General features: G+C 36.1%; 4 protein-coding genes across 4 annotated transcripts; all 4 read left to right on the top strand.

The window, feature by feature from the left end:
• The first annotated feature begins 5,977 nt into the window (after positions 1-5,977).
• Positions 5,978-8,540, top strand: LOC145568237 (late embryogenesis abundant protein 31-like). Its single transcript, XM_081627667.1, has 3 exons — positions 5,978-6,353; positions 7,303-7,614; positions 8,189-8,540. Exons 1-3 carry the CDS (start codon positions 6,102-6,104, stop codon positions 8,390-8,392), a joined length of 768 nt encoding a protein of 255 aa, XP_081483793.1. The 5' UTR covers positions 5,978-6,101; the 3' UTR covers positions 8,393-8,540.
• Positions 8,541-9,896: 1,356 nt separating this feature from the next.
• Positions 9,897-11,113, top strand: LOC145568238 (late embryogenesis abundant protein 47-like). The gene is made up of 2 exons (XM_081627668.1): positions 9,897-10,171; positions 10,733-11,113. The coding sequence occupies exons 1-2, from the start codon at positions 9,926-9,928 to the stop codon at positions 10,925-10,927; spliced, it is 441 nt and encodes a 146-aa protein (XP_081483794.1). The 5' UTR covers positions 9,897-9,925; the 3' UTR covers positions 10,928-11,113.
• A 655-nt stretch (positions 11,114-11,768) lies between these two features.
• LOC145568088 (late embryogenesis abundant protein D-34-like) lies at positions 11,769-12,982 on the top strand. The gene is made up of 3 exons (XM_081627521.1): positions 11,769-12,080; positions 12,426-12,728; positions 12,818-12,982. Exons 1-3 carry the CDS (start codon positions 11,769-11,771, stop codon positions 12,980-12,982), a joined length of 780 nt encoding a protein of 259 aa, XP_081483647.1.
• Positions 12,983-18,903: 5,921 nt separating this feature from the next.
• Positions 18,904-20,195, top strand: LOC145568089 (late embryogenesis abundant protein D-34-like). Its single transcript, XM_081627522.1, has 3 exons — positions 18,904-19,252; positions 19,572-19,871; positions 20,034-20,195. The coding sequence occupies exons 1-3, from the start codon at positions 18,929-18,931 to the stop codon at positions 20,193-20,195; spliced, it is 786 nt and encodes a 261-aa protein (XP_081483648.1). The 5' UTR covers positions 18,904-18,928.
• The last annotated feature ends 32 nt before the right edge of the window (positions 20,196-20,227 follow it).

Raw genomic sequence — 20,227 nt, forward strand, 5'->3', positions numbered from 1 at the left:
TTAGACTTTTTTTTTTTTCCATTCCGTTTTCCTTCTTCATTCCCCCAAAGTCTTACAAGTTGATTCCCACACCCACTAGGTTTTCCATTACCCTTCCTTAGCCACCACCGCACCATCACCCTTCTATCATAACCCCACCACCGAACCACCTCCCTCCAACCCCTTGTCGCACGATTTTGGGGTGGGGGGGGGGGGAGGCGGTTGGGGGTTTTCGAGGGTGGGGAGAGTTTTTTTTTAGGGTTTTTCTCAAGAGAGGGATTCTGGAAAAGGAGAAGGTGGTTCGGGAGGGGTGGCAAAGGTGGGGGAGGTGCGGCGGAGGGTTGGGTGGTTTGATTTTCACGATGGTCGGAGAAAAAGGGAAAGATATGTGAATTGGTGGTTGTGATTACTTTTTTTGTTTAAAACAAACAACATTGTAAATCAAAGGGAGTTATAGGATATTTTTCTCCTTTCCAATTGTTTAAGTCATTTCCCTTTCCATTAGATGAACCAAACAGTCCCTCAGTAATGTCCGGTCTCTAAAAATTTCGAGTCATACTCAAACCATTTGCCACACATAATACGAAATAGAGGTTAAGAAACCCTACAATCTATTTTCCACACATAATACGAAATAGTAATAAACACTAGAAACATATGGAATAGCATTGATCATGAGCTCATAACACAAAGATTTGGTTTGGCTTTGAATCTATGATATTGCATGAATGCACATAATTAAGGTCCCACCAACTCAAACTTCCAAAATGATGATCAAATCAAGATAATCACAAGAATTAAAAAACCTCACTTAAATTATACAGTAGTGTGTGTAACCCGTTTAATTACCATATTTACCAAGTATATATATAAATCATTTTTTTTTTCTTATCTCCTAAAAAATTCAGTTACAAAGAAAAAACTCCAGAAAAGAAATCCCCAAATCTTCAACCACACATACATTTACTGTAACTCTTCTTTCCCCCCTTTTGAATTTCCGATCTTCAATCAAAAACCCTAATTAATTTCATTTCAATTTCTTCAAATTCCTTAAAAATTTCCCACGAATTAGGGTTTGGTTTCCAATTCGTCCCAAATGAAGGTCCACCCAGCACCGAAGAAGCGAAACATAGCTCTACGATACGACATCGTATCATCATCGTCTTCAACAACACCTTGCAGAGGTCAAAAGAAGCTTCGAAGACTTCCCCACATCTTCGCGAAGGTTCTAGAACTACCCTTTTGCTCAGACGCCGACGTGGACATCGAAGAAACCGTTGATTTCTTCAAATTCACGGTGTTTGACACGGATGTGGCGTCCGATGTGGTGGCGGATACGGTTGAGATTCACCCAGGTGTCACGAAGATAGTGGTCCGAAGTAATTCGATTGCTGACGTGGCGATGACGGGGCTTGAGCTCGATTTATGGCGGTTTCGGTTGCCGGATTGTACTCGCCCGGAATTAGCGACGGCCACGTATGACGGTGGCGATTTGGTGGTGGTGGTTCCGAAGGATGAAGAGGAGAGAGAAAATGGGAGAGAGGTTGTTTGGGGTGAGGGCAATCTTGTCATTGTACAGTGAAATTGATGACTGGTGAGAGAGCTTAAATCAAAGCTTTTTCTTTTTATTTTTATTTTTTAGTTTTAATTTTTCTTGTTTTGGTTAGTTTCCCTCGTTTTTAATTATGTTTCTATAGTTGAATCATAGGTAATGTGGGAAACAAAAAGGTTTGCAATGCTATTTTGGGCTTCTTATGCTTTCGATGTAGTTGATCAATGTTCAATTATGTTCTTGATTTAATATTATTATATTGAGTAATTTGATGCTGGGTTTTGTGAATTTTCTTTTAGTATAGTGTTATGATGTGCATTTTTTTTTTTGGGATGTTCAAAAGTTGGGTATTTCATTTTTTGTGATTGATTAATATGATTATGATTATAAAGTTGAAGGCTTTTTAGTGGAATGATGGGTTGAGCTTACATTGTCTGTAGAAGCATTGTTAGGAAGCTTTAGGTGTTTTGATGGGGGTGAAAATGTTAGTGTTAGTTTGAACTTCATTTAGAGACCATCGATGGTGATGTTGATACTACTATACCATGTTGTTATAGCTGGTAAAGCTTCATTTTACTTGTGGGAGATGAGAATTCAGAATTCATCCTGTTACATCTTGTATCCCCTCTCACCAGACAAGCATTGAAAACATAACGGGGCGAGTCCTGTTACTCGTTCATGGTAATAGTGTGATCACGGTGGCATGTTATTAGATATTGTTGTAGTTGCGTTTGGACACTAGGACTGTTCGACTTGTATTGCCTGGCATGGGCCTTTGATGGTGATATGGTGTATGTTTTATTGAATAGTACACTCGATTTGCATTTAAAGTTGCTTCTGATTAATTGTGGACCTTGGAAGTGAGGTCGCACATATCTTATCTATAGTTTATGGTAAAAGGCTATTCATCTATTTTGTATAGGAGTAGCTGAATAGGTTTCTAGTTAGATGCTATTCTCTGTCGGAATTCCATCTTTGTTTCACTCTATACATCCAATGTCCTCTGTTTTTAGTGCTGCATTATTGTTCATGATGCTGTAAATTATCGGTGAGGCATTTGTTTTGATTTGTGTTTATGGTTAGATTGAAGATTCCCCTTAGAGTACTCACTTTCCCGCTGATTCTTGTAACATAGAAGTGTTACTTGTGTAGTTGTGTGTGGTCAAGGAATTTGTTGCCTCTTCTGTATCTCTGTTGTGGTGATTGATTTCAAAGCATTTTGTACATGGTGGATCGGAGAACTTGAGTTGCTTAATGCAAACTTGCTAATTTTCTTCCAATTGTTGGTGTGTACACAATAGCCTGTTTTTGTGCTTTCTATGAGTGTTATTCTTAGTATGGTTATTGTAGTAACTCTTGTAAGTAGTTGAAAATCTAATATACTTGGAAATATCAAAATTTTCAGGGTAGAGGAATGAAAGGGAATCCTCCCATCCTCTAGATATCCTAGTTGGGATTTGATCCCATGACTTCAAGGTTACAAGAAATAAACCTTGAAAACTAAGCCAAGAAAAGCTTGGTATTTGGTGATTTGCACTTGTTCATGTTAAAAGCTAGTTTGTATTATCCTTTTCTATTGCTGGATTATCTTTTTCATAAAGCAAATTATTAAACTTCTCAATTGTAGCGTCATGATTTGGGACTTGCTTTATGTTGTATAAGAAAAGATTGCCTTTTATGAAACGCTTTAATCCCAAACTTTGTGACCATTCTTTGTCATAATTGTGGGGAGTTCTTGACTTCGTGTTTAGTTTCGCTCACTTCATGCTTTTAAAAATTCTATGATACCTTACTTTACCAAATGTCTCAAGGTTCTTCCTCTCTCCTATGCTTCGAGTTTGTTCATCTTGGTGACTAATGCAGTAGTGCTGGAGCAGCAATGGTTCTGTAGCACATGCCTCAACGGGCACCGCCTTTTATGCTATGCGACCCGGTGACAATTGAAATAAAGTGGAGGTGGAGTGGAGGGTGGTCCTGGTTTGCAAATGCACTATTTTCTGCTACAGTAAGCTACATTCCCTGACCCACTTGTGTTTATCTTTCGCCATCACATATAACTTGAATTTTACCTGATCTTCTTTTGAAAGCACACCATACATGAAATAAATCTTCATTTTTAAAAAAAAAATTTATTTTAAAGTATTTTGGCATTTCATTCCTTGAGTCCATATGCTGTGGAGCATTCTAGGAACAGTTTCTCAGAAGTTGCATTCCTTGGCTGCTTCTTACTGTGTGTGTGGCATCAATGCTTCTTTTTCTGGGACCCTCATTTTATTATCGTTTAATTTGTTAAACATTTGCTTAATTCTTGTGATGTTTAAATATGAGTCAAGATTGTCTTTTTGTTTGCTTCTTGATCCTTTTTGATGGAAAGTTAGGTTAGCAAATTTCTAGCTATATTCCTGCGGTTTTGCCACTTTATGCCGTCTTAGTTTAGTCAACAATGCTAATTTTTCTCTTTTAAGTATTTTTAGTTTTTTTTTTTTTTTTTTTTTTTTTTTTTTTGAGAGGTCTTTAAGTTGAATATGTTCGATGTCATTTTTTGCATTGGATAATAGGCAAAAGTTGGGAAAGTCTGTGCCTAACGGTAGAAAAGAGTAAGTGTTTAACATCATTCTGTTTGTGGTGACACCTTACTTTAGCTTCGTATGTACTAGCAAGTAGTTTTTTATTTTTTATTATTATTATTATTATTATTATTTTTATTTATTTATTATTTTTTTAAATTTCATTTCGACAAATTTGGTATTGTTACCTGTCAAATTGTACATCTTTCTGGGTTCTTGAATATTGAATTAGGTCTTTAGTGATGATGCTGGTTTAGTGAACCTTGCTTGGCTCTTCTCACCTCTGTGACATAACAGGGGCTTATTGTTTATGTGTGTGGTCATCCTTTAAAAGTGCACTTCATAATTCGTACGGAGTATTAAGCATTATTTAATCTTGGGTCCGGGTATGGGGTTGATGAAACAAACTACTCCATATGTTTTGCTAAATGTTTTTTGAGTTAAAGCCTTTTGAGATCTGGACATAATCAAAGCATGGGGGGATCAGATTCTGTAATGGGTCTGAAGGATATTGGGAGAAAACTTTGCATCTGATGGTATGATGCATTGTACCATTGTGATTTATGCTTCTCTCTGACATTGCATTGGCATCTTCCTTGTTCTGTTTTTTTCCTCTGTTGGACAAGCAATGACTGTTAGCGACTTTGCGCCTTTGATTGGTTTGTCCGTTTGTATGCATTGTGCAAGCATTTGGGGCTGAGTGGAACAGATGTGGTTTTGGTGGTAGGGTGGAGGGATGGGGTTATAAATTGTAGTATTATCTTAGCTTGGCTAAAATCATGAGTTCATGACGAATTCAACAGGTTAAATTAACGAATAATCATCAGCATTGAATACAAGTGTAATGGTTCAATATGAGTTGTATGTCTAAGTTAGTTGGCATCTACAAATGTCAATTAAGTACTCGAGCAACCATATAACAGCTTCAACGCCTTTAACTAGCTGTTATTGCTATAGAAGGGAATCAAGTAGTGAAGTTCTTTTTTTTATATGAGAAGCTTCTTGATTGGAGTGTATATACAAAGTAGTGAAAGCACTTACTATTATAATTTGCAATAAGTATAATTCTAATTTTGTTAGGAAATTGAGCATAAAATTTTTCTAAACCTATGAAGAGAACATTAGATATCTGGTGTAGTAAGTGTTTTGCTCTGGTGAATTTGTCTCATTTAAACTATTAATGTTACTCCGTCATATTTGAACTTTTTAACATTTTTTTGCATGAACTGTGTTATAACTTCTTTTATCTAAATTTATCTTAACTTACATTTACGCTTTTACCTTATCTATTATGAATTGCCTTGTTCCTTGTATAAAAACAGACTTGTTTAAGATAATTCTAAAATTGTAAAATTAATGCCGGATTGACCTTTAATTTTACTACACCAAATAATGCATTTATAGGGCTACATCCAATCATTTATACAAGTAGATTTTACCTTGTAAAGGATATTTTGCAAGTGAATTTTGAATGTATTTCGATAGCATCAAACAGCGAGTAACCTTTGTATGTGACAAAGACTTGTTAATTGGCAAAACTTAAAAAAGTACATAAGCAAAAACAATACGGAGTAGTAAGATTTTACCAAAAGGTAATACCGCTAATAGCATTAACTAATCTAACATTTACGTGGTCCGATCAACACCAATATTTAATTACCAAACAAAGTCTATATATATCAGAACGGATAAGGCTCGAAACTCGAGCACATAGATCCAATCGTTGACATGCACACACAAGCGTTGTAACCTTGTAAGTGGTGAATTTTCGACAGAAGATCACCCTCAATAAGGAACTAACACGTGTACATAAAAATATAATCACAAATAATTACACCTCGAAATTTGGACACTAAGCACACAATATATAGTGCCACCCGTCAAACAAACACAACACATGCCATATTCTAGCATACATTACATCATTACACTTTAGTTTTGTGCACAAAAATCTGGTTTTCTTGATCAAAGACTTGAAAATCCCAGAAAATATATCTAGGATAATGGCGTATGAACAAGAACAACGAGGAGAAATGGGAGCAATAAAGTACGGTGATGTGTTTGAGATGTCGGGGGAATTGGCGGAGCAGCCTATTTCTCCGAGGGATGCGGCGGCGATGCGGTCGGCTGAGACTCGGGCATTTGGGAAGACTATCAAAGGTGGTCCTGCTTCTCTTATGCTTGAAGCTGCTGCTAAGAATGTTAAAGCTGGTGTTGTTGTGCCTGATGATACTCTTTCTTCTGATCAAAATCTGGTATTTATTTACTCTTTTGTTTATCTAGCTTTGTTATTTGTGTAGATCTATTTTCGTTTGTTTGATATTCGATGTCACGTTGTCTTAACCTCTCGTAATTTCAAGATACGAACATGATTTTATGGATTGATGTTAGTGTCACGGGTACTTGTTAAGTTTTAATGTATCCTGAATTTGGTAATGTTTGAATGATTATGAATTTCTGATTGTGTAATGTCTAATGTGTATATATTTGTTATGCAGGTTAAATTTGGTTGTCTAGATCTGCTTTTGATACAATGATATGAAGAATAATTACTGAATTGGAACATGCCAAGTCTTGCTAATAGTTGTTGAGCTAGGGTTTGTTGATAAATGAAATTTGAAAGTGAATGATACATTAAGTGCTGTATGCCTAGTATTGTGAGAATTTTATGATGAAAGATTTCTTAGTGTTTTATAACAAAGTTTATGTCATTGGTTTATTAGTGCTTGTGTAGTCTAGAAATACTGATTGCATTGGATGGCGAAAACAGGATTGCTCGATTTGCATTTTGTTTGGTGTTAGAACATAATATCTTATGCTTCTTATCCTGAAATGTGTATAGGCAGCAGGGCAAAACAATAGTGAGATCAATCCCTGACAATGTCCATGAACATCAATGGTTGTTCTATTGAATTTATGAGTAATGTGCACATTGCCCTTGTCCTTAATTACCAATAGCCCAATAGGATATGACCTAATTAGCAATCTTAACTATCCTTACCAGGATGATAGATTTAATGGGGTTTCAAAATTAGTCTCTAGATAATTTATTTCAAAAAGGGGCGGTAGATGTTGGTGGGGCAGTAGATGTTGGTGCATACTTCAACTTGCCTATGGATGAGAAGAAAATGAAATATGGCTAGTGCTGCTGAGTCACATACATTTGAATTTTGATGCTTACTTAGTTTCTGGTTCGTGCATAAGGTGGAGGACAACCCATGGCATGATTCTCAACTGTCACATGAGCAAATGGAATCGGCTATGTCAGTGGAGGGAATGGGATCGGGTGCTGCAGGGGTAACAATTGGAGAAGCACTGGAGGCAGCTGCTGAGGCTGTAGGGGACAAACCTGTAGATCGATGTGATGCTGCTGCAATACAAGCTGCAGAGATGATCGCGACTGGATATAATGCTGGTTTTGGTTCTGGCTTAGGCGCTGAAGCTCAGGCTGCTGCCACTAATAATGCCCAAATGATGTATGATGAGGAGAAAACCAAGCTCTCTCAAGTCCTCGAGGTATACATCTTATCTTGTATTATTTCTGAGTATCATCACAATGTGTAATTTTTCCTAATTAGTACGAGTATTATCTATATAATTTTCATCAATGATAATAACTTGTTCCCAGTTTCCTACCAACAACAATTATGCATAAAACTGACATGCTATCAATTTGAAGATAATGCTAAAGGGAACTTACATATTCTCCTAGTCTCACTTTTCCCAACTGACCATGCGTTTGTGAGAACCTTTTGGGCCAGACAGGGATAGTAAAATGAGCTAGAGGGAGTACTTATTCTTGAAAACGATTCAGAGAAGTTTAAAAGTCAATATTCCTAACTGAAATATAGATATGACTAGTGATTTGCTGATAGGTAAATAAGTTAGCGGCAGTTCCTTTTCTTTAGAATTTTTTACAAGTATTTTTTTTATGACTTGTAAACAGTGTTCAATTATTTGTTATGTGTTTCTTACTAACACTCCCCTCCCCAAACAAAAAATTAAATTAACTGATGAATGCATCCCTTAACAATTCAGGATCTATTGCGTGTATATATGTTTGTGGTAACTAACCTCTGATGACACTCAGGAAGCGACAAATATGCTCACAGATGACAAGGTAGCAACAAAGTTGGATGCTGAACGCATAAAAGCGGCTGAGCTGCGAGGTCATTCTGGAGGGGCTAGTGCAGAAGATTCGCTCCATCTCTGTGGTGTAAAACAGACCACTACTCCTGGTGGAGTGGCAGAGGCTGTGGAGACTGCGGCTAGGATTAACCAACCTGAGAAATGAATGTGACTTATTACGTATCGGCTAAATATACATACCTGAATGCTGTCTATTTTTCTTTCCAACTTTTTTGAGCTTTGTTTTCCACACGTGCTGTGAATGTGGTGTAATGTGGGATCTCATCTTAAACAGGGCATGGTTTTGTGTGACAGATTTTTTTTCATGTGTCCCACTTATCACTATCAATTAAGATGTTATCTTGTAATTCTGTATGCCCCATATATTCTTCTGATCTTATGATTTAAGCGATGCATAAATAAGTTGTTTTATATGAAATGTTGTAAACAAATTATGTTACTATGTCAATCCTTGACCATGAAAATCAGAATCGTATGAGCACTGCCTAGCCTATGCATGTGTGCACTTGGAGGAAGATCCTCCATGCTGTTGGGAGCCAAGTGTGATTTATATAATTGAATCTGTTGTGCATATAACTATGATAATATATCACTAAAATTAGGTTTCATGAGTGACCAAAAATTGAATGAAGAAACTTATAATATGTGATTTTGCTATGATGTATATAAGCTAAAATACAGTCTACATTGGTGTTGAGTAACAAACAACACGAATATGTTACGATAGTATAATGTTATAATATTAAATCAACATCACAATGGAATGTTATAGCAAATAATGATTGAGAATAAATCAATAACACGTCAACACCAATGAAGATAAAGAACTCCATACCTTTCTATAGGACCTTGAGAGGCTGAGATGACGAATTGGTTGCATAAATAAGTATACTCCATATTTTGCAAGTCTTTACTACCAATGCAACATAATTTCAAAATAGCACAAATGACCTCTTCACTACCAATGTCCAATGCAACATAGATTCAAAATAGCACAAATAATCCGGAAAAGAAAGAGGTTGGGGTGTTTCTCATGAAACTCAAAAACATTCTAGGAGGACATTTAAGTGATTGAAATTGTACGCTTTCTTTAACACAATCTCTAACTGTCTTTGTATCATTGTCTGTCTCCCTCTTCTTGGCCAAACGCCACCACAAACCTTTATGTTAGATGTTCCTAATCATAGAAAAATTAATTTATTTGGGAATAGAATCCAAACAATAGATACTTCTCAATTATAGATAAACTCAACAAAGTTATTTGCATAATTTCTTGAATAATTGTAACATTCACGTCATTTACTCTTCCAATCTTCCATTCCGAAGTACTATCTACATTTCATATTATTTGTAACGTTTAAACATTTTCAACTCACATTTTATGTCAAATCGTTATAAATAATACAACGTTTTAGATGGTATTAGAAATTCTTAAAAAAAAAAAAATACGTAGAGCCGTTAAGCAATTGGGGGAGTGATAAAAGTGGACACTTGTAAACCTGTAACAATCTAGAGAGTACACTTGTCAATTCATAGTAAATAGTCTAAACAAACACCAACATAAAACATATTTCTTGAAACCTGATTTGTCCACGTTCCAAATAACTCAACTTAAAACACCCCATTTTCTAGCCAAATAATACGGACTTTGAATTGCTTGTTAAAAATTAAAAAAGAAATGGCAAACGAAGAACCAAGAGCGGCGATAACAATAGGAGAAGCGCTAGAAGTGGTTGCCTCTATCGTCGGAAATAAACCCGTCGACGACAGCGATGCCGCCGCCATACAAGCCGCCGAGATGAGGGCCACCGGCGCCACCTCTCCTCCTATTGATGGTATCGGCTTTCAAGCTCAATCTGCTGCTATGGTCAATGCTAGAAGAATTTATGATGAGGATAAAACTACCCTTGCTGAAGTTATTGGGGTTTGTCTTTCTTTCCCATAATTTATTTTATTTGATTTGATTAAGTTTGTTAATAATTGCAAGTTGTAATTTTTTAATTAGGTTTATTTGGGGTTTTAGTTTGCTTGTTGTTTGATCTGTTATTATGTTGCGATTTGTGGGAATTAATAGGGTTGATCATTTGATCTTGTGAATTATAGACGGAACTAAAGTCCACATTGTTATATGTAGCCATTATAAACTGAAAAGACGATTTTCGTAACATAGAGGCACGAAGGACAATGACATAAATGAGATTTAAGATGTGTTTTTAAGTTGTGAATTAAAGGAATAGGCAGTAACAGTACTCCTTTTGATTCAAATTACTCATTGTTTTAGGTTGGTATTGTGTTATTTGTATGCCACCCTAAACTGAAATTAGGGATCTAGGTTGTGAATACTGAATACTACCTTCGTTATGCAAACATAGAGGGAAATATGATTGAGTTTATGAATTCGTCACACAATTTTATCTTTGATTAGAATGCGGTCAAAATTTGTATTTATGTGCTAAATCTTGGGGTTGTACTGTGTAATGTGTAGGATGCAACTGAGAAGTTAGAGAGTGACAAGCCAGTGACAGTGAGGGATGCTGAGAAGGTGAGAGCAGCGGAGCTGCAAGGGGATGTGGACGGCCTCGAAAGCGATCATACAGACGCTCCTAAGGAATCGGTGACTCCCGGTGGTGTTGCTGAGGCATTAGCCACTGCTGCTAATATTAATCAACCTCCTTCTTAAAGCAAACTCGTGTGTAGTTCTCTTAATTATGTTCTTACATGTACATGGTTTGGAGTCTTCTTCCATTGTTTTTGTTCTTATAAATCCTCTGTTATTTGTTTTTGTTTTTGTTTACATTGGTGGAGGGATTTTCTTATGTTCATGGTTGTCTTCAATTTGTTATCCCAGGAGTTGAGATGTTTTTTACATGGTTGACATGGTGAATGAGTACATTGGTCCTTTGGCATGGGAAAGGTACATTCTTATATACACGAGGCCCGGGTGTACCTTCCTCTTAATGACATACTACAACGCTTGTTTTGAATATTTGCTATAAGCCTTGAGAGTTGAGACTAAACTCAACATTAGTAACTATCATTGGTGGATCAAAGAGTTATCTTGAAACGCAATTCGCTTAAGATTGTTGCACAATATATACATGTGTATTTACCATGGTATGATTTTGTATCTAAGCATGGACATCGTTGGTAGCCTAAAAGGGCTATCGAGTTCAACAACAAAAAATACATGGTAATATCAACACGTTTTCAAGATAAGTTTAAATGTGTTGATCTACATTATCTTATATTCCTATGAATTAGACCATCTCTATCCTCCAGACAACGTGCGCGCCGCCATGGCAGAAGAAGATCTGCCACTTAACGCTAAAATCTTGGCATGTGTCATGCTAGCATATCAACTTTTGCATCCAAATCTCCACATCATGCTATGTTCACCGCTTAATACTTCGATACTGCTACGTATTTAATACATAAAACTAATTACGTATAAAACTAATGAAAACTGAAGCAATCATAATCATCAAATTAAATTCGAAATAAAGATCATAAAACTAATCGAAATGGCTCAAGAGCAAGAGCAACGTCAGCAGCCTATCAAATATGGAGATGTTTTCTTGGTGTCTGAGGAGATTGCTAATAAGCCCATTGCACCACTAGACGCCGCTGCTATGCAGTCTGCTGAGAACCAAATCATGGGCCAATCTCAAAAAGGTGGTCCGGCTGCCCTTATGCAGGCAGCCGCGGCCAAGAACGTTCGAGCCGGAGTTACCCCTCAATGTTCAGCCTCAGATGTTGGTACAGACCTAGGCATGAATGTTACTGAGACCATAGTTGATGGTCAGCGTTTCATTACCCAGTCTATTGGTGACCAGGTATATCTATTGTTCAATCATTATACTCTTTCATTTAACTATGCAACAATGTATTAATAAGTTATTCTATCATTATACTAGCATGTGTTAAGTTACAAAAGTATATTCTGTTTAATCTATTAAAAAGTCTTAATTGTTCTAACACTTTACATAATGGACATCATGGATTCAAATGTACCCCTAATAATACGTTTAAAATGGCAAATCCTAGCTAGAATTCATTCAATATAATTATTGGAGAAAGGAAGTATATGTAATTGGTCAGGACTATAGATGATGTGATAGTAAACAGGGTTGTAGAGTTGATATACATTGATGCATAAAACGGATATGATATACATAGAGGTCATAGTGAGATGTGCAAACCCGAATCCAAACCCAACCGCGGACAAGATGGTGGCTCCACCATCGGCAGTGGACAGTGATGCAGTTACCATAGGAGAAGCCATAGAGACATCTACAATATCTGCAGGGGACAAACCCATTACCCAAACTGATGCTGCTGCCATTCAAGCAGCCGAAATGTGGGTCACAGGCTGCGGCAACACTCCCCCTGGTGGCCTTGGAGCAGAGGCTCAGTCTGCTGCAACTAGGAATGAACAAATTATATCTTATGAAAACAAGATCACTCTTGGAGATGTTCTTACAGTAACATTTTCCAACTGTCTTTTGTTTCATATTATAGGTGTAATAATAGTTCATGTTTTGGTTGATAAAAACTTTGTTACTTGTTATAGGATGCAGCAACTAGATTATCAGATGATAAACCAGTAACTATTCAGGATGCAGAAAGGGTGATAGCAGCCGAGGTGAGAAATGACCCAAATTTGGCAACCAACCTTGGGGGAGTCGGCGAGTCTGTGGCTGTAGCAGCAAGGATGAACCAACAAAAGTTGAACTAGTAATTCAGTAAATTAAGCATTATGATAAGTATTGTAATAAACTATGTAAAACAAGTTTAATTCAATATAAGGGTAAGCTTTTTGAGCTGTGCAAAATAGCTGCAAACTACTCTCTAACTAATTGTAAGTCTCGATGTCTTTCAGCTGTTTAAGGAACGTGTGATTGTACCATGTATGATCCTTTAGAACTTCCTGCTTTTTTTGAGAGAATTTACATTATACGTTGTAGGGCTCCTTGTTAAAGTATCAACTACCAACTACCAAGTTTTCATATGAAGAGTGACAAAAACGTCGATAATGAGTCAAAACATAAACCCATCACACTAAAGGCTTATTGGCATGTTATTGTGCCAACATTATTAATATCTGTAAGTTCTCCTAAAAAATTATCACATGTTTAAGACTAGATGTCTTTTTGAGGTATATCCCTCAAAGTTTGGGTCAATTACGCCCAAATGAGGTTTCTGTACTATAACCAGTTTGTAACGATAATTTCAGATGGTTTTTTTTCTCCTCTTTTATACAGTATGGGGCAAATCACAAGTGAATTACAACGGGATTTCAGCTACTTCAATTCATGCCCATACTTTCCTCCCTTGCAAAACCCATGATCAACTATCAATTGTTACATACATAAAGCTCTTATCCAATCTCTATGTTAATACCTCCTTTCTCAGTTTAAATTTCTATTCTTTTCTAATTACTCAATCTTGTGTGATCTACAATGGTTATCATACCTTATTATTAAGCACAGATCACCTAAATTGACGGGTCTCGGCGTCGCGCGTACACTCCACTCCACATTTGTATGATATTGTCCGCTTTGAGCCTAACCCGCACAGATTTGTTTTTGGACACATTTCCAAAACGCCACATACTAATGGAGTGTGCACTCACTTATAATGAGCTTTTCACTCCTTACTCCTTCCATGTGCGACTTGGGATGAACAACCCTAACGAACTTTCCCTCAGACCAATAACTATATAACTCATGGCCTCCCCTCTATTGAAACTATCTTGCACCGCTGCTATTACCATGGGACACACCGCTTTGAGCCACAACATCAGGAGGACTTTCGACGTAAGCCACCACAATCGCGAGGTCACACATTTGAGGGAATGTCCTTACATTTATAGCACCCGTTTTTGTCCCGCCGAACCATCTGCTCTGATACCACTTATTGAGCCCGGGTCACCCATCTTGACGAGTCGCACGCACATTCTGCTCCACATTAGTATAATATTGTCTGTTTTGGGGTTTTTTCGAGGTTAGAGGTGCATCTTATATACCAAAAATGCTAAGTACGGGACTAAGACAAGTCGCAAATTCTAAGTGTTGGGATGTTAGATGGTGCAAGGGGGCATATGGCATGTGCACAAGACATGTACACCCAAGGACAAGGCATGAAAATATTTTTGTCATTTGATAGTATGTCGATTTTTCCTTAAGACGTGATGATTAAGGATGAATGATATGGTTCCAGATACTATTTATGACTCCCAAAGCCTTTTGGGAACCTATGGAAGTATCTAAGTGCATAATTTTATCGGGTGAAAAAATGATATACGAAAGCCAAATATAAAGGCTATAATACACGAAATTGGATCAATTTAGAAGGTGTCGGGGCCCAGTATTAGAAATTAACAGAACACTATAGGATGCATCCCGTGGTCATATAATATTGTTTTGACCATATATGACCATTATTCGGCTATGTAAAGGCCACATGAAAGCTGCCAATACAAAAGACGAGTACGAAAATGGATAAATTGGATGTTTAAAGGCAAATTGGATGGTTCCACCCACTCAATTGGACTCTCAAAGGGTATCAGGGACCATAGTAAACATTTCGGTACTTTGTATTTCCGAGCAAAATAAGTCAAAATTTTCCAAAATTAAAGGTTATAATCCATAGTTTTTAAGGAATTTTGGAGATTTTTGGACTCGTTGTCGAAAAGTCTTGAGATAATATAGGATACATTTCGGGGTCATATAATGCCATTTGGAACCATATATGATCATTATATGTTGTCATAAACGTCTGGGGTTGGCTTGAGTTTATGAAACCGGTGCAAGTTGTAAACGGGCAAATTGACCGTTTAAAAACAAATGGGATGATTTCACCCACCCAATTGGACTTCTAAAGGGTATTAGGATCCATGGTAAATATCTCGGTAATTTTTATTTTCAGGACAGAAAAAGTTAAAAAATTTCAAAATTAAAGGCTATTATCCATGCTTTTTAAGCAATTTTGAAGGTTTCGGGATCCGGTGTCGAAATTTTTTGAGATATTAGGGGATACATTTCAGGGTCATATAATGCCGTTTGGAACCATATATGATCATTATATGTTGTCATAAATGTACGTGGTAGACTTGAGTTTATGAAATCGGTACTAGTTATAAATAGGTAAATTGACCGTTTAAAGGCAAATGGGATGGTTTAACCCACCCAATTGGAATCCTAAAGGATATTAGGATCCATGGTAAACATCTTGACAATTTTATTTTCGGGCCAGAAAAAGTCAAAATTTTAAAAAATTGAAGGCTATTATGCATGCTTTTTAAGCAATTTTGGAGGTTTCGGGCCCTGGTGTCGAAAAGTTTTGAGATATTAGGGGATACATCCTAAGGTTATATAATGCCGTTTGGAACCATATATGATCATTATATGTTGTCATAAATGTCCGTGGTAGGCTTTAGTTTATGAAATCGGTGCAAGTTATAAACGGGTAAATTGACCGTTTAAAAGCAAATGAGATGGTTTCACCCACCCAATTGGACTCCCAAAGGGTATTAGGGTCCATGGTAAATATCTTGGCAATTTTTATTTTCGGACAATAAAAAGTCAAAAATTTCCAAATTTGAAGGCTATTATTCATGTTTTTTGAGCATTTTTGGAGGTTTTGAAACCCGATGTCGAAAAGTCTTGAGATATTAGGGGATACATTCCAGGGTCATATAATGCCGTTTGGTACCATATATGATCATTATATGTTGCCATAAAAGTCTATGGTAGGCTTGAGTTTATGAATTCGATGTAAGTTATAAGCGGGTAAATTGATCGTTTAAAGGCACATTGGATGATTTTACCTACCTAAATGGACTCCCGGAGTATATTATGGTCCATGGTAAGCATCTCGACAATTTTTAATTTCGGGTCAAAAAAGTAGAAAATTATCCAAAGTTAAAGGCTATACACGATTTCGAGTCAATCTTTGATATGTTTTTCAAAAATTAAACTAAATGCAAGGGATGATTCTTGACTCCTAGGGTCATATAAGATGGTTTAAAAACCATAAGACACCAATAAGATGTTTATAAAGTATCAAGAATGAGTTTTGATTCTATTTTAAAGTTTAAGAAATATAATGATGCCATATAAGTGTAATAATGTGATTTGACTTGAATATAATGATGTCATAAAAGTATATTGAATTGATGTGACTTTACTATAATGATGTCATATAAATCTAATGACGTCATATTATGTAATTATGAGAGTGAGGGATAGTTCAAGTGGTTAGAGCTTTCCTCTCGATCTCAAGAGATCCTTTGATCGATTCTCACTCCCGCTTTTGTGGCTCTCTAAACTCTAAAAAAAAAAAAATAATAAAAAAAATTTGTAATTATATTTATAGTAATGTGATATCACAATATGATTGCAAATTATATAAAACGAAGATAGTAATTATGTTATATAATTGATGTCATATAAGTAAAATGATGTCATATAGCCAACACTTAATATGATGTGATGATTGATTTGACAATAGTAACTATGGATAATCATATTACTATTCACATGTGTGCTGATGTGATGTGTTGATTGATAGATTTAAACAAACTATTCATGTTTGTAATGTAAGTGTTGTATATTATCACATGTAAACAATCACCAACAACACAAATTGTCCCTTAATCTCCCTATTCTGGGGTACCTTTTCAAAAAGTCTTATATTAATGGAGTCTGCACTCGCTTATAAGGAACTCTTCACCTCCTTACTCCTATGTGGGACTTGGGGTGAATAACCTCAACACTTATCCCTCACAATTTTTGATTGTTATACGGACTAAGCATTTAAAAGTAGAGGAAAAAGGTAAGAGAATCACATATACGACTGCATCTTTACTTACGTACGTAATATTTATTTTGTACAATCAAAACAATTACTCTCTCTGTGTTTTAATAAGTGTTACATTTAGCAAATACGGGCTTGTTCTCTTCAGATTATTTTCAATTCAGTTCATAATTTCCTTCTCTCATAAAATATTCAGTTCAGTTCAACTCCAATAAGTTCAGTTCAGTTCAGCTCAATTCAGTCAATCAGAACAAATCCACGACCGTGTTTTAATAAGTGTTACACTTCTTTTTTTTTTTTGCAAAAATCTACATTTTAATATTGTATCTTTCTCTTTCACGATCCCCACCTAAATCTATATATTTTTTTTCCTCTCACATTTATTACTTTTCAATGAAATATTAACCCCACGGTCTTTCTTTTACAATTTTTTAATACTCCAATTACCACACTTATTATTTTATTCAACTCAATTAAATTCCCTAAAATTATGTGCCGATTAAAGTGTAATACTCATTAAAACACGGAGGGAGTAGGATATAGCACCGATCCGAATTAGAATCAATACTCATTATATTGACACTTGCCCGACATTCTTGACTAGGTGTCCAAATTATACAATAGTTCCCTACTTCTCCTTATACCAATAAACAGATGAAGAAAATAATAATAAAAAAAATGTCATAAATTTATAAGGCAAGTACATACAAAACCCGCATATAAAATGGCTGAAGCATGAGTAAAGAAAAGAGGCAATCCATAAATTTGTTGTGAAAATGGCATCAAAAGGGAATCAACAGCAAAGAGGGCAAATCCAAGAAGTGGGAGATGAAGCGAAAAAGCCCATGAATTTGAAAGTTGAAGCATCTGCTCAGAAACCTGGTGCAAGTGTAAGGCAAGATGAATTGGAAGCTGCCAATAATAAAAATGGAGAGGAGAGAAAAACAGACAGTAGAAGTTGGGCCAGTGTTGTAAACCAAGTTGTTGAAGACGAGGTGTTTCCTTATTCTACTAGTACCTTTTGACTACCGTGCTAGCTTCTTCCAATTTCTAGCCTTTTTCTTTTTCTTTAGGAATAATGGTTTTATTAGCTTGATAAATAAAGTCATATCTCATTTCGAGTAGATTTTGGAATTTTGTACCTGTATTTTGTGTTGTTTACTCGTAAGTTGTAACATATCATTTGATAGTTCAAGACGTTAATATATGTTTAAAGTCGTTTGACAATCTCATAATCATGTACCCCTCTGTTTTTAAATACCCGTTCTATTTTTCTATGCGAAATATAGAGGTAATGGGGTAAACAGTTGATAGGATTGGAGGAGAGAATATAAAATTAATAAAATATGATTTATATTGAGTCCACTAGTTGAGAGAAATGGATTAAATATTGTAAAAGCTTTTCAAATAAGGAAGTTGAGTAAGTATTTAAAAACGGCCGAAAATAAAAAGTGGAGCAAGTATTTAAAAATGGAGGAAGTACAATACTATTTCGTAGGATAAAACATGGATGAACAAAATCGTACAATACTCATCTTAAAGTTGTTACAGCCTTACAGGTATTGTATATTTCTAAAAATGAATCATTTTAGAAAAAGAAAATACTCCGTATTATTAATTTAAGAAAGAAAAGAAAACATTTTTGAGTTTGAATAATAGAATAGAAGACATTTGCTTGCACTTTTCACGGCAATTTATTAGAAGCGTAAATAAAGCTAAGTTGTCAAAATTTTAGAACACTTGCATAATTAATTTCTAACGTATATAAATTGATCAACCCTTAATAAGATTGATCTCTTCTTTTTGTTTTTGCATACAATTTTATGGCAAGGTCCTACACATTAAGGGAGTAGATTTTGTTTACATGATGACCGAAGAGCAACACCCACCCGAAGTAATGGGTCCATATGGGGAGCCCATCAAATACGGCGACGTGTTCATTGTATCGGGCCAAGTTGCGAATAAGCCCATCTTACCGGAAGATGCCGCTGCCATGGAGGCCGGTGAGCGTAACGTTATGGGCCAAAGCCCACTTTTTGGCCCAGCATCCGTTATGCAATCCGCCGCCTCTATTAATGTGCAATCGGGTTATTGTGACCCGGATTCAAATCCAACCCATGAAGGGGTTCAGGTGACAGAGTCCGATATGAATGGGATTCGAATCATCACGGAATCTGTTAGTGAAGAGGTTCTCTTCCTTTACTTGTCAATTATACGAAGTATTACGTAACATTTTTTAATTAGACGTTGAGACGAATTTTTAAACTTGATCTATAGTCTAAATGAATTGGGCCAATTATTAGTAGATTATGGGCTAGAGGTCCAAATTACTCCATATGTTTTTAACAAGATATTGCTACCAATTATAGTACCTTTTTCATAAGGGACCAAAAAATAACTTTATCTTGAGATTTTAATCTATGTTGTGCTAATTTATCTTTGGAAATTTTGCCAAAACAATTGATTGCTAGTATAGTGTTGAAATGCTTGATCAATTGCATAAACAGGTAGTAGGGCAATATGTTGAACCAAACTTTACCGGTCCAAGTGCAACTTCTCCAGCAGAACAAGCCCAAGAGAGGGAGTCAGTCACAATTGGTGAGGCCTTGGAGGCTGTGGCACTTTCAGCTGGTGACCACCCAGTCGATAAGGCCGATGCAGCTGCTATAGAGGCTGCCGAGAAGAGAGCTCTTGGCGTCGACACCATGCCACACGGAGGGCTCGCTGAGGAGGCTTACAATGTAGCCGCTTGGAATGCTAAAACATTGGGATATGAATTTAGGACTACTATGGATGACATCCTTAGGGTACGTACCACACTTTTATTTTATATATGAATGAAAATAACTATATTGTTTCTTTTTTTGGTGAATTTATACATTTAATTCAAAGTTAACTAGCTATCATACAGTTTAATTCAATTAATTAATTAATTTATATACTATGATTATTTGTATACAAAAATGTAGGATGCTAGTGATAAATTGTCACATGATAAGCCTGTAACGCATGAAGATGCCAAAGAAATATTAGAAGCTGAGGCCAAGAATGATCCAGCCAATGCTATTACTGCTGGTGGAGTGGGTGAGATGATGTCTGCAGCTGCAAGTTTAAATATTCCCGAATCCTAGGAATAAATACCTAGTGTTGCGTCATTAAATGC

Source organism: Chenopodium album, chromosome 11, assembly GCF_948465745.1.
Source record: "Chenopodium album chromosome 11, dcCheAlbu1.1, whole genome shotgun sequence".
NCBI lineage: Eukaryota > Viridiplantae > Streptophyta > Magnoliopsida > Caryophyllales > Amaranthaceae > Chenopodium > Chenopodium album.

Bases quoted from the DNA above. Each gene is read 5' to 3' on its own strand.
- LOC145568237 (XM_081627667.1), top strand. From the start codon at position 6,102: ATGGCGTATGAACAAGAACAACGAGGAGAAATGGGAGCAATAAAGTAC. The intron at 6,354-7,302 runs GTATTTATTTAC...TTCGTGCATAAG, and splicing joins TTTCTTCTGATCAAAATCTG to GTGGAGGACAACCCATGGCA. The intron at 7,615-8,188 runs GTATACATCTTA...GATGACACTCAG, and splicing joins AGCTCTCTCAAGTCCTCGAG to GAAGCGACAAATATGCTCAC.
- LOC145568088 (XM_081627521.1), top strand. From the start codon at position 11,769: ATGGCTCAAGAGCAAGAGCAACGTCAGCAGCCTATCAAATATGGAGAT. The intron at 12,081-12,425 runs GTATATCTATTG...ATATACATAGAG, and splicing joins CCCAGTCTATTGGTGACCAG to GTCATAGTGAGATGTGCAAA. The intron at 12,729-12,817 runs GTAACATTTTCC...TACTTGTTATAG, and splicing joins CTCTTGGAGATGTTCTTACA to GATGCAGCAACTAGATTATC.
- LOC145568238 (XM_081627668.1), top strand. From the start codon at position 9,926: ATGGCAAACGAAGAACCAAGAGCGGCGATAACAATAGGAGAAGCGCTA. The intron at 10,172-10,732 runs GTTTGTCTTTCT...TGTAATGTGTAG, and splicing joins CCCTTGCTGAAGTTATTGGG to GATGCAACTGAGAAGTTAGA.
- LOC145568089 (XM_081627522.1), top strand. From the start codon at position 18,929: ATGATGACCGAAGAGCAACACCCACCCGAAGTAATGGGTCCATATGGG. The intron at 19,253-19,571 runs GTTCTCTTCCTT...TTGCATAAACAG, and splicing joins CGGAATCTGTTAGTGAAGAG to GTAGTAGGGCAATATGTTGA. The intron at 19,872-20,033 runs GTACGTACCACA...ACAAAAATGTAG, and splicing joins CTATGGATGACATCCTTAGG to GATGCTAGTGATAAATTGTC.